At 60.8% G+C, this 13,223-nt stretch overlaps 1 protein-coding gene across 1 annotated transcript; it reads left to right on the top strand.

The window, feature by feature from the left end:
- The first annotated feature begins 3,521 nt into the window (after positions 1-3,521).
- LOC150020480 (uncharacterized) lies at positions 3,522-4,224 on the top strand. The gene has a single exon (XM_090288635.1). The coding sequence runs from the start codon at positions 3,523-3,525 to the stop codon at positions 4,141-4,143; it is 621 nt and encodes a 206-aa protein (XP_090144761.1). The 5' UTR covers position 3,522; the 3' UTR covers positions 4,144-4,224.
- The last annotated feature ends 8,999 nt before the right edge of the window (positions 4,225-13,223 follow it).

Raw genomic sequence — 13,223 nt, 5'->3', positions numbered from 1 at the left:
CCTCTTGGCTGAAGATGGGCAATGGGTTTAAGTTAACTTAGTTATTTCGTGTGAGTTTGGTTGATGAGATAAAGCCACGGCAGGGAGAGAAGCGTTAAGTGGTGGGGGAACCGAGCTGAATTATGTTGCTTATGGGTGGCTCTAATTTTTAATTTTTTACTGTAATACAGCTGAGCAAGTGATTGCAAGTCCAGGCTAAACACAGACATAAAAGCAATATAAACTATTAACCTCATAATCACTGAGTGCCAAGCTCTTGCAAGACGGAAACAGGCTGACTAGACCCTCAGTGGACCGAGAAACACGGTCCGACCCTTGGGGCGGGATGTGCGACAGTCACCACCACCAGCCTCGCCTCGCACAGGGAAGGGCACCGGGCTTCTTTGCCCTTACAGCCCATGTCTTCCCCAGGCTGATGTTGCCATAGAAACAGCATCTCGGTCCGCACGGAGATCCTTGCCAGGAGCAGAAATAATTGCTACTTTTATGTCTTTCTCACTCGATAGGTGGCAGGCAATATGATACACACCCTCTCATTTAGTCAGTGTAGCCATCTCGTGAGACTGACAATCTCTTCACTAAAAAAATTAAGAAGCCACGGCCCAGACATTGAAGGGAAATGTTTAAGGTGAGTTTGTGATGGTAGACGTTGGCTTAGAATCCTGGGAGTGTGACTGCAGAATCCTTATACTCACTTGTTCCTTTATTGTCAGACAATTATTCTGGCTAATAAGTTAATTGCAGGTAAAGCCACGGCAAGTGTTGGTCTTCCGCCCCCTGGCTGCCCGTGGGTGTCACTGTGGCCGCCCTCCCTCCAGGACCAGGAGAAGCCATGAACTGGCTCAGCCTCTTGGGGCGAAGCATCCGTCACCATCGGCACCCGCATGGCTATGCCTGCCCGTCCTCGGGCCGGGCCGGGGCGGGCTGCGTAATCACCACCGTCCCGTCCGTCATGCCAAGCCGGCCAGACCCGCGCCTGCTCCCTGTCCTGCTCGGGCGCCGAGACACCCGCGTACCCGACACTCAGCGAAACGGAAGGCGCAGGTTAACGCCGCCACCCAGGAGGAAGGGACGCGGAGCGGCCTCAGCCCCGAAGGCCAGGCCTGCGTCCCGGGGGACACTGCAGCCGTGGACGGCGCAGGTGTGGCCGACTCTGTGTGCGCGGAACCCGAAGGCTAAGGCCATCGCCGGGGCAGTGGGAGGGCCCGCCTCTGAGCCCCATCGCTCAGCAGGACGCGGCTGGCAGCGAGAGAGCCTCTGGGCACGCACTCGGTGCTGACTCAGCCCGCGCCGCGCTAACGAGCAGCCTCCCTAATCACCGTGTCCTCGTCTCGCGGGGGGACTGCGGGGCGCGGCGCGGCTGGTTAGCGCGTCACTCTTCCCTGCCTGTGCGCGCCGGGCCCTGGGGACCTCAGGGCCGTGGGTGTTTCAGGGCCGCGTGTCTCCGTGCGCTCGGCGGGGATGTACATACATTTTTATTTGGCCTTTTCTACCCGTTGAGTTTTTAAAAAGATTTGATTTATTTATTTTTAGAGAGGGGAAGGGAATGAGAGAGAGGGAGAGAAACATCCGTGTGTGGCTGCCTCCTGTGCGCCCCCAACTGGGGACCCGGCCCGCAGCCCAGGCCTGTGTCCTGACCGGGGATCGAACCGGCCACTGGCCGCGCCAGCAGGGCCTAGTCACGGGATTTCAGCAGCACATTCACGGGCTCTGACTGCGCACCGGGCAGGGGCTCTGCTTGGTGCTGGGACAGAAGCGCGAGGAAAGCCCACACGACCCCCGCTGCTCCAGGAGGCGCCGCGCGGTGGCAAAGGCAGAGGGAGGGCGTGGGAGTGAAACCGTGATACACTTGGGTCGGTCCCACGAAGGAGAAGACTTGGGCCCCGAGAGTGGGGTCTCTTCCCCCTGGGGCGGTGAAGGGAAGGCGCTGGGAGCGGCCACCCACCCTGAAGCCGCGACATGCGGGAGGACGCGAGGAGCTGTGTGCGGAGGGGGAGCAACGAGAATGAAACAGGCGGATGGACGGACAGACGGACAGATGGATAGCACGTGTGCAGGCGCCGAGCCAAGGCCAGGCTTCGCCCCCTCAAAGAGCCGCGTCCAGGCCTGCGGGGGGCTGTGCTGGGCAGGGAGAGAGCAGGGCAGCCGGGTCCGGCAGGTGCTGTCGGCTGGGCCGGGCTTGTCTGAGGCCAGGGAGCGTCCCTCTCACGCTTCAGAGCAGGAGCGTCGGGCGCTGCGGTGGAAGCCCCGCGCACAGGTGCATGCGTGCCCGGGAGGTGAGGGGTGGTGGAAGGCATGCAGCCTCTCATCGCACCCGGGGGCCCCCCAAAATTGTGAACAGCCTATACGCGTGACAAAGGCCGTGCACACAGCCTCTCAGATGTGGGCCCCGAAATACACATGTCCCCAGTCGGTCCCATAGCACGGAGGCGTTTCTGTAAGAGTTCTCCCAAGTTCCTGAATGTTCTCGGTTTTCTTCGGCCCTAAGAAGGGGGCCAGAGCGACCTGCCTGGAACACACTTCTGCGGGCCCGCGGTCACGGCTGGGCGAAGCCGCTCGTGGAGTGTGATGCGCACCCCGTGCCGGGAGCGTGGGGCCGTGCTACGTGCAGGCCGCTGCTGTGATGGAAGGCAGTGCCGGCTGCCACCCCGCGGTGAGCACACAAAGCGTAGAACAGACAGACTGAGCGCCTCTGAAGCAGGGGTGTCACCAAGGCAGGTGTCAGCCTTTGAGGGGCACAGAGAGAAGTGACACACGGCGTGGTGTAGAGCTCAGCACAGTGACAAACGTGTCACGACCCTTCCAAGGAAGAGAGAGCAACTTCCCAATGAAAGAGCAGGAAAAGCTTTGTAAAGCGGTAGCGTGACCTGTGGCCTTCGGTAGGACGAGCGGAGCAGACTGTGACCAACGGAGAGAGTGACCGGGGACCGGCCACGCCGGCGAGTGTTCTGGGTGAATAGCACGGAGGGGTTTCGCTGGCAGCCTCTCCTCTTGGTCGGCCCCGCGGGACCGGCGAGGCTGAGACCAGGGGGCGCGCCGGCAGGACCGGCCTCTGCCTAACGCGCCCCGATGCTGCGTCTGCTGCGCAGGGGCGTCCGCTCGGAAAACGCTGTGCTGAGCATTCACCCTCAATCGGCTGTTTCCACCTACGGTTCTCACTGTCCCTCACCACCAGGGACAGTCACGGTGACTCAGGGAAAGACACTGCGCTGTGGTGACGGGTGGGGACTCACGGTTGGCAGACCCAGCCCGGATGAGTCAGCGCCGGGGCTTCCATGAGAAATGCTGTAAAGGTCCCACGTGCGCGGCCACTTTGGTCCTGTGCTGTCATCTCCACAGGGACACACCAAGGGCTGATGAGACGTCACCCTGCAAAGGAGCTGAAGCCGTGAGCCGAGGAGGAGCCCTCACAAGAAGCCCACGCCCCGCCTCGGAGTATAAAACCTCCCCAGCAACGCGCGTGGCCTTCAGAGCCAGCCGGCCGGGTCCCCGTCGCCAGCTTTGGTGTGGGGGGTGGACGCCATGACCCCAGGCCGTCGCTCCCTGCTCAGGGGCGCCTACAGCGTCCCAGCCCTCTCTGCCCTCGAGCACGGCTCTCGCCCCACGAGCACTGACGGCGGGTTGTTCCTGCCCAGCAGCTGCCACGGCAGGACCTGGCTGCTGGGGCGCATGGAGGGAACCTGCAGCGGGGCTCCCCGTGGCCGGGGGCACAGCCTGGAGCACGCGCCATGCACACAGGACAGTGGCGTGCCGGCTGCCGGCCTCCCCGGAGCTGTCCCCGTGGCCCGCTGCAGTGCCAGCCCCCCAGAAAGGACGGGGTGCCCATCAGCGAGCTCTTTGGCTGAGTCCAAGTGTGAGTCTCCGCCTGGCGCACCAGGAAGCAGCCAGCGCGTGGGCCTTGGGGTCCCGAGCGGTGCCCCTGGGGGCTGTGGGGCACAGTGCTGCGCCCTCGGGACGCATGTGTCTCAGAAGTGCCAGACTCTAGAGTGTGAACCCAGCCAGGGCCCCCCCCAGGGCCCCGGATGCAGGTCCTGCAGGCCTCCGGTCCCTGTGACGCCCGGGCCGCGGCTCCCGGCCCCCTCTCCGCACGCCCCGGAGTTCCCCTGCTGCGTGACTGGCGGCTGGCACCTGCCTGGTGTGTGACGAGCAGGCGGCCGTGGGGGGGAGGCAGCAGTCTGAGCAGGACGGACCGGTTCCTGAGACATTCAGGAGTTTGTATCCCTCTAAACACAAACGCTCGTGCCCGCGTTTCTAAGTGAGTGGAAATTTTTCTCTTTGGAGCCGTCCTGGCGCTGAGCTGGCGTCGGAAAGCCTGAGAACTACCTCAGGTCACTAGGACACTGTTGGTTACAGTCAGCACGAGGTCAGTCCGAGCCCGACACCAGCACTTAGAAAGCAACGCTACGCCTGAGCGACACACTAGTTATTACCCACGGGAACGCCCAGCACTGAGTCTGGCCGGATGGAATCATGGAAATGTGAATACAGGGGAACGCATCAGCCGCCCACACGCTGCTGGAGTCTGGGGAGACGTGGAGCCCCTCTCGGGCCCTGAGCTCTGAGGGGTCAGCTCCGCTGGAGGTGGCCCACGGAGCCAATGGCATCAAAACTACACCCCAAATCTGTGCCACTTCTTGTCCACCCACTGCTGACCGGCCGCGTCACACCCTGGGGTCGACGCCCATGCCGGGAACGCGCAGGAGGGTCTGCACTTCCCCTCCACGCACTTCACAGCCCCCCCGGCGGCCCGGGGTCTCCGAATGTGACCCACTTAAGTGCCGCAGTCAGGACACGGGAGCGACGCTGCTTCCCCTTTTCTCTCTTCCTTCCGTGGTTTCGAGCTGGGAAATGGTCTTGGGAGTGAATAAATGTAACGCATGTGAACGTACCAACCTAACAGTCACGTTTTTACCTTCGGTCAATGCTTCGTGGGTTTCATATTCCAGGGCTGTTTTTGACCAGAGGACAATCGTACGTATCCTTGGAGGAGCAAAGTGAGCGCAGGCTCTTACCCCCACTGTTGCTCGTGAGCGTGAACCACGACAGAGCACGTACGGGCAGTGGCAGCAGGCCGGCCGCTCACTGTGAGGATCATAAAGTCACGGACTCCAGTCTGGGCAGGCGCCAGCCCTGGGGGCGCGGCTGGTCACTGGGAGCTGTGGGCGGCCGCTGCGGCTCTCACTGCCCAGGGCCACCCACACCAGGTCGGGGTTAAGAGCGTGGGCTCTGAAGTCAGGTGTCCAGGCTCTGAATCTTGGTGGGGCTGGGCGGGGCCCCTTGAATCCCACCTGTGTGACCACCTGCAGCTTTTTCAGCCACTGCGCCCCACCCCCCAGCTTCCTCGACTTCAAACCTGAGCTCACAGTGGTGGCCGCGGTGACACTTCGCAGGCTGGTGACGGGGACTTGTGCACAGAGAGGCCCAGTGAGATCCAGGTGCATGATGAGCTCTGACTCGGAAGGATGGGCAGAGCCGGGGACTGATGGGTAAACACGGAAACTTGTGACAGGTCAGGAAACCCAGTCCCCTTAAAAGTGGGAGTCGCTGTTCTGGATCCTGAAATTGTCACCCGCGCCTTCCAGTGCGGAAAAGGCTGGGAAACACCTCCAGGCCCCCGCGCGGCAGCCAGCATCTGCCTGTCTGTGACGCCGGTGCTGGTGGTCTGGCAGCTGTGGGGGCGGGGCAGACACAGCCCCCTCCCCCCAGAGGAAGCCTTAACCCTGAACTCTATGGACCATCGCGGCCCAGGTGCCTCTGCGGAGGGGGGCGGGGAGCGGCGGCTGCCCAGGCGGGTCTGGGTGACCCCAGCGATGGTCACGGAGTGCGGGGCAGCTGTGGGCAGAGCGTCCCTGCAGCGTGGGCTGACCCAGCACCGCCCCCGCAGGTGGCACCTCGGGGTCTGGGCTCAGCCCTCCGGGGACGCAGGTGAGCCTCCGTCACGGCGCAGCTCGGCCCTGACGCAGCTCGGACACGGGGGCTCCGGCTGTCCTGCGTCTGCAGCGGCCTGTGGGGACCTGCGTGAGCGGGCCGTGCGTGGGGGTGGGGGTGGGGCCGCGCGGACAGGGGAGCCGCGCCCAGCGCCGTTTCCCTTCTCCAGCGCTCTGCCCGTCCTTCTACATCGTCACCCGCCCTCCGCGGCCGAGTGGCCGGTGTCTGACGGAAAGGATGGGCGGCATCTAACCCCAGCGACGGGGAGCACGTGAAGGCCATGGGGCTGAGCAGGGCCGGGCTCGGATGCTGGGGACCCTCCGCGCGGTGTCTTCCCAGACGCTCGGCCGGCATTTCCCGCAGGGACGTGGGAACGGGCCTTGGGATCCGACTGGACCTTGGTCACAGCCTTGTTCCGCCACTTCCCCGGCTGTGCGCCCCGGGGTAGGACCGTGTCGGGGGCTGCGTTCCTCCCCTGAGCAGTGGAGACGCGCCCTGCTCCCTGGACAGGGACGTCGTGCCCCTGGGAGTTCAGGGGGTGCTTTCGTCGGTCTGCGCAGCACATCCTTGGATACTTCTGCTTCTTGGGCCTCAGCCTCAGTTCATTCTCTGATTTCTCCAAAATGGATTTAAATTTTAGGCAAGAGACCAAGACAAGCCCGCGTTATTGGTGCAGAGGCCACAGGAAGTAAGGAAGGTGGCCCCAGGGTGCAGATGGCTCTCTCCAAAACTGCACAAAGGATGGGGGTGGGGGTGGGGCGGGGCCTGCAGACCCTGCCGCACAGATCAGGGAGCCCTTCCTGCGGGACAGGGGCCTGGTGGGCTCTGGGCACCGACCGGGGTGCCCACGCCCCTCGGGAAGCAGGGGACTGAGCAGCGGGCTGTCCTCCGAGGAGCCGAGATGGAGAATTTCAAGAACGCTTCTTTTCTTTCTTTCCTTTCTCTCTCTCTCTCTCTCTCTCTCTCTCTCTCTCTCTCTCTCTCTCTCTCCCCCCTTTCTTTCCTTCTGCAGTATTGTGCCAACAGCCATAAAATAGCTCTTGTTAATTTGTCCGAACGACTTACTGACCACGCTGTATGTGCTTTATGTTACATCAGAGCCAGGCTTTGGTAGCAATGAAACATACCATACGCCTTTAGACAGAAACAGAGTGAACAGTGAACGCTTAACGAGGATTCTGAATTAGTAAAACCCCCTTTGGCTGCATACTACTGTCATTTCTCTGACTTTCTGTACGACTCTCTCTGGATCGCCAGAAAGAAAGTCCCTAACGGGATTCCGGGAGTTGCTCCTTGGGGCCCGGAGGCAAACGCTGTGCGGCTGCGTGGGACGGAAGGGGACAGAAGCCTCTCCGGCGAGCGCCGGACTCCGGGCGCCCCCGCTGTTCTTCATCACACAACGCGGCAGCGCTCCCGGTGCACGGCCGGCACCCCCGCGCGAGCTCAGGTACAGGGGACGGACAAAGGTAATGAGGAAAGAAGACAGAAAACCCACAAAAAGTCTGAGAACAACACCCCCTCAGCGCTGCGCTGTGGCTTCTGGGATCCACGTGCGGAGGGGAGCGCCAGGCCCCCCCCCCACATACCCCCACACACGCCCCCTTCCACCTGCCCCTGTCGCTGACATGCTCTCGTCTCCCCCGGGAATGGCGCTGTACATGTCAGGACACGGAGGTCATCCGTGTTGGAACTCAAGAACAAAGGCTCTTCCTCTAGACGTCACAGTTTATTTAGCTGACCCGCAGGAGAAAGGGGAAGAAATGCCGGACGCCAGCTGAGCTGACATTCAGACCCGCTCACCTGTTTAACGATTGGATTTACCGTGGCCGCAGCGAAGGTTGGTGGTGACCACAGCTGTACCTGCTGCATTAAAATCAGAGCATCTACTGCTGCTGAGAAAGCCACGGCTCTGAACTCGCCCTCGGGCGCAGACGCAGGTGTCGGCGTAGCTCTGTCCTTTGCGCGTCTCTGTTTGCCCGTCAGGTTGCCTGCCCGCCGGCGCCCGTCACCTGGGGCTTTCGTGGATGGCAGCCGGGTCCCAGAGTCTGGTCTGGTTTCCTGCATGGGGCGACCGCGGCCATCAGAGCATCGATCCAGGGCTGGTTCTGGGCGCTCCTCAGTGTCAGGGGTTGCTCCGGGTCCCCAGCTACAGAGGGACTGCCAGGCGACCAGAAACGAGGCCGCGCTCTGGCCTCTGAGCCTCCCCGGAGGACACACGGCAGCATTTAGCCCTCAGACAGGTCCCGTCAGGTAAGAGGCTCCACCCCTGTCCCCGGAGCCCAGGGGCGTCTCCTGGCCTGACTGCTTGTGGCCCAGACCAATGGGCCGTTCTTCTTAGGCTCCCTCGTTTCTTATCACAGTGACATTTTCATCAAAGGATAATCACTTCTCAGCATGAAAGAGGCCTCCCTGAGCTTCACACACATGGCTGAGCAGACGCTCCTGTGTGGTCGTGGGATTCACAGAAGCGCCGCCGCTGCTGGAACACGGGCCCCCGACTGTGCCCCAGAGAATCCCTTGTGGCGCGTTGATTAAAAAGACTTCAATGTACCAGGCGCAACGGTTTTGAACGACCCTATGTGTGCACGTAACGGCCTCACACAGCACGTAGAAGGCCTTTATGGGGTCACCGGTGTGCTCATCCTAAAGGAATAGGCCAGCTGCGGTGAACACCCGCCCACCCCTGGGTGTCAGCTCTCTCCCAGCGAAGCAGGAATGGGGTTCCTCCCAGCGCGCGGTCTGCTGGGTGGTGACGGGGCCGCCTTGCCTGCCAGCAGCCGGGCTGTCCCCGGACATCTGAGGAGCGGGGTCACGCTGAGCACTGGGTGTGGGACAGTGAGTCAGATGCAGTCTGCCCTGCGTGGCAGGGCCCATCGGTAGCACCTTCTAGAAGCCACGGCACCGCGGGGAGGGAGCAGTAAGTGGGGCTTTGCCGACGACCCGCTCTGGTAACTATTCAGCCACGACTTTGCTGTCATTCCCGCAGGACGCTTCTGCCATCGCATCTCATCACTCTTTCCTGCATGTGGGCCGTTAGCGATCACACAGAGCCAGCTCGGAAGGGCTGCAGGGGTCCACAGGGAGCTGCCCACTGCCCTGATGCCTGTCCCAGCTCCCGGGCAGGCCCGTCTGCCACCACCTGGGTCTGCCTTCTCCACGCGCCATCCCCGCCGCCCAGCCACTGTGCTCAGAGTCTGTCGCGTGGACGGGGACGGCTCTGGCGGCTGCCTGTCCCTGGACGTCTCTCCAGACTCCCCCCGGGGGGCTCAGCAGCTGCCCACCAGGTGGAGTGGGGGCCAGGCTTCCACACAGACGCGCTGCAGAGTCCACAGCTCTGGCCTCCGAGTTCCACATCTCCCCCACCCCCCCCCCCCGAGGCATCTGCAGGGCTCCCTCCTGGCTGCTGACTCCTAACTAACACCCGGGAGTGTCCCCGCCCAGCCAGGCTGGAGGACGCGGCAGCCTCGTGGAAGACCGCGTCACGTGACTGTCCTGCTCGAAAGAGAAGCCGGCACAGCCGCGCCTGCGCTGCCTGCCAGACTGAAGGCTGCTTAGTGACGAGGCCATGTTCACACCTGGGCCTTCTCTCTGTCCCTGTGAAAGCCCTTTGGGACTCTGAGGTATGTCTGCAACGAGGCAGCAGGTTGTCCTCTTCGTCCTCTAATCACCTGGCTGGAGCCCCGCTGGGGACGGCTGCGTGAGTGCGGGCGTCTGTCACACTCATTTACTGCTACTGTGGTTACTGCATCTGCACTGAAACTTCTCTCTGGCCGAGCGATTGTCTCAACGAACGGGGTGAGCCGTGACATCGTGGAGCCTGAATTTCAACTAGAAAACAGAAACCTGTGGAAACAGGCGACGAGAACCCGGAGTGGCCCAAGATGGCACCTGCGTGCAAGCTGACCAGGCAGCTGTCACAGCGTCCCTGTGCTGGCAGGGACACGAGACACCGGGTCAGAGACAGTGGCCATAGCAGAAGCCGAGGCTTAGCATTCTCTCTGTCGCCTGAGCCGCGGTCCCCACAGGCGGCAGGAAGGGGCCAAGGGCACCCCCGCGTGCCCCATGGTCTCCCTAGGAGAGGAAGCTTGACTGAGGTCCGGGGGCCGGGGAGTCGGGGACATGATGACGGACATACCCGCCCTTTGCCCCAGACAGAAACACTGTTTCCTTTTTCCAAGGCTGTTCCCTACACAAACCTGCCCGAGAAGACCATTCAGAACAGAAATCAGGGAAGAGCTCAAACCTGCGATCGACTGAATACAGAGGAATCCAGGCGGAGCTGTCCGCTGAGCCTTGAAGGTGACGGAGGAGAAGAAGGCCAGGCGTGCGGAGGAGGATTGAGATGCTCTGTGTCCTGGGGACACAAAGGGAAAAGGGAGCTGGTGTGGAGACGGGGCAGGATTCTGCGCAGCAGAGATGGAATCCTGAGGGCGTTTCTGAAGGATCCGCAGGGCAAGGTGTCAGCGCGGCCGGGGCGGATGGGGCGGAAACAGACACCGACAATGGGCACCTGCCGCAGGTGACCTTTAAGGTACGAGCTCACAGTGTTGGCGAGGAAAGACGTGAGATTTCAGAAACCAGGTGGAGAAAACGTAGGAACAAACCCTGCACGACGTGAGGTTAGGCAAAGGTTTCTTAGAGACGACACCGTGAACAGATGTGTGCATTGAATGTAATAACCTGGACTTCACTGAAATCAGAAGATGTCTGCTCTTCCAAACCTCACTATTGCTGGAATAAAAAGACAATCCACAGACTGGGAGGAAATGTTTGTGAAACATACATCTAATAAAGAAGTTGTGTTTAAAATAGTTAGAGAACTCTCCAAGCTCAACAATAACAAAGCGAGCGACTCAAGTGAAAGGGAACAAAGCATGTAGTGGTTTCTTCACTGAGAATGGCCTCCAGGTGGGAACTAAGCAATGGACGTGCTCAGGACCGTGAGTCACGGGCAAACCGAACCCACCGTGAAATGCCACCACGCACTTAACATACAATGACCGCGACCTGTGGAAGCCTGACCTGACCAGGTGTTGGAAAAACACAAAGGAGCATGAACTCATGTATCACGATGCGGTCACCGTGGAAAACAGTTTCAAAAATTAAACACTGACCTATCACATGGTCCAATCATTTCACCCAGAGAAGCGAATGCATGTGTCCTTTCCAAAACTTGCACCCGGACGGCCATAGTATTTATGTGTTTGTCATTTCCAGACACTGCACGCGACCCGAGAGCCCACGAGCGTATGAGTGAATAAACAGAGTGTGTTGTCCGCACAGCGGAGCGTCCACGGCCGCACAAAAGTGAGCCACGGGCACCTGCTACAGCCTGGGTGAGTCCCAGAACATGTACAGTGAGTGAAACAGGGAAGGAAGAAAGAGTACACACGTTAATTTCATTTAATTTAATAAAACGCAAGGACAGGCAAAAGGTCGAAAGTGGTAGAAGGATCAGAGGCTGCCTGGGAGGGGGGAGGGTCTGGGGAAATTTGGGGGGAGGGCAGGTAATGTATTTGGTATTATCTCGATCTGCGGCATATGCAAACGTCAGAACACCAAATTTTACTCTTTAAATACGTTCGGTTCAGTGTATGTCAGTCGTCCCCCAATAAAGCTGGTAAAATAGACAAAGAGGGAACTGATGAGACCTTGCGAGGGGGGAGGGGCCCTGCCTGTGACCAAAGGGACGCCTCCGCCCACACGGCCTCAGCACAGGCAGGAAGGACGCGCTGGCTGACACAAGGCCGTTGCTGGCGTCGTCCGGGCAGAGTTCCCGTGCACGGACGGAGTGGGCGCGGGGGGAGCAGGTTTCGTGAGAATCATGCACAAACCACACGCACAAACACACGGAATCTCACAGTAAATTCCCACTGAAGGTGGATTACAGCCCAACAGCCTTATCCATTGTCCCAAACTCTGCATCTCCTTTGCTAACCATTTAATTCCTCCAATGGATTACAACGCAATGATTTTACGGATGACACCCAATGGGAGGCGCTGAGCGTGGGACACCTCAGCACGTCGAAGGCTGTGATGGACGGACTCCGGGTGACGGGCTGCCTTTCCCGGCTGAGCCGAGGCGGGTACTAATCAGGGCTGCTGGGAGGGGCAGGCAGGACGCAGGACGGAGCTCTCAGCCCCCCAGCCCCCCTCCGTCTCGTGTCCTTTTATATTCTGTGACCGTGGACGCCGCCTGGTGAAATGGGCGGACGGCGAGAAAAAGTACATAAAAGAGATCATTGGTTTGACTAAGCAAAGGCCAACTGTTGTTTGGTGAAGAAAACCTAAGTTATATTTTGTGAGGGCTCTGGGCGAGTGAGCCAATATTTGTTAAGAATTGACTCAGTTTCCTCGCACGCATTGACAATAACGATCGATCGCATCTACGCAAACAGAGGAGCTGTGGGGGTGTCGAACCCGCAGACCCGTGCTTGCCCCACCGTCAACAGTAGCTGGTCAGGGCTCCGTGACAGTCCGGAATAGGACACGCACAGGAAGAGCGCTTTGTCTGCGGTGCTGAGGGGGCGCACGCGTGTGCGTGAGGTGTGATAGTCGTGCCAGCTCCAGGCTGGAGAGACCGCGGTGGGCGGGGAGCGCTCCCGACGAGGGGCTGAGTTAGCCAAGGCCGCGGTGAGGGAGAGCGTGGGAGCTGCTCCGAAGCAGAGAGCTGGGGTGAAGGGGGTGGTGCTGCGAAATGGGACGGGAACAGGTGACCCGGATACGGGAGACTCTCGGTTGGGACACGGAGGCGGGCTGATTGCGTGTCTGGACAACTGTCCGCGGGCAAATGGGAGCCACGGACGTGTTGGAGTAAAGGGGCCACGTGAGGAAGTTACTTTTCAGAGTGGAAGTCTAAATACAGCGTTTGCGCTGCAGAGAGGACACCGGCCCCAGGCGGTGAGGTGGCCACGAGAGAGGAGCGCGTCAGCAAAGAGCATCAGCGCCCGCCTGGGAGGGGCATGTGAGCGGCGAGGCAGAGGATGGAAGGTCGCGGTTCCGGCGGATCGAGGGCGGGAAGTGTGACCCCAGCTACTCCTTCCCTCTGGACGCGGCCGCGGCTCGGTCACAGCGCTGCCTCCCCGAAGTCAGCGCCAGGGGCCCCGCGTGGAGCAGGCCCCGAACTGCCGTCCGGACCCTGGCTTAGGTCCCGCTTGTGGGGCCAGCTCAGCAGCTCCGCCTCCTAAGGATCCTCACCGAGTTGCCATTTTCTCTGCCTTTCTGCCTTTTCCCATGACCCAGAGCCTTTTCCTCCCACGGCCCCTGACCTTTCCTCTGCCCTTCAAGGTTGATGC

This window comes from Furipterus horrens, unplaced genomic scaffold (genome assembly GCF_987537825.1).
Source record: "Furipterus horrens unplaced genomic scaffold, mFurHor1.1.pri manual_scaffold_1, whole genome shotgun sequence".
Taxonomy (NCBI): Eukaryota; Metazoa; Chordata; class Mammalia; order Chiroptera; family Furipteridae; genus Furipterus; species Furipterus horrens.
The sequence above is the reverse complement of the archived record's forward strand: the minus strand, read 5'-3'. Positions and strand labels throughout refer to the sequence as shown.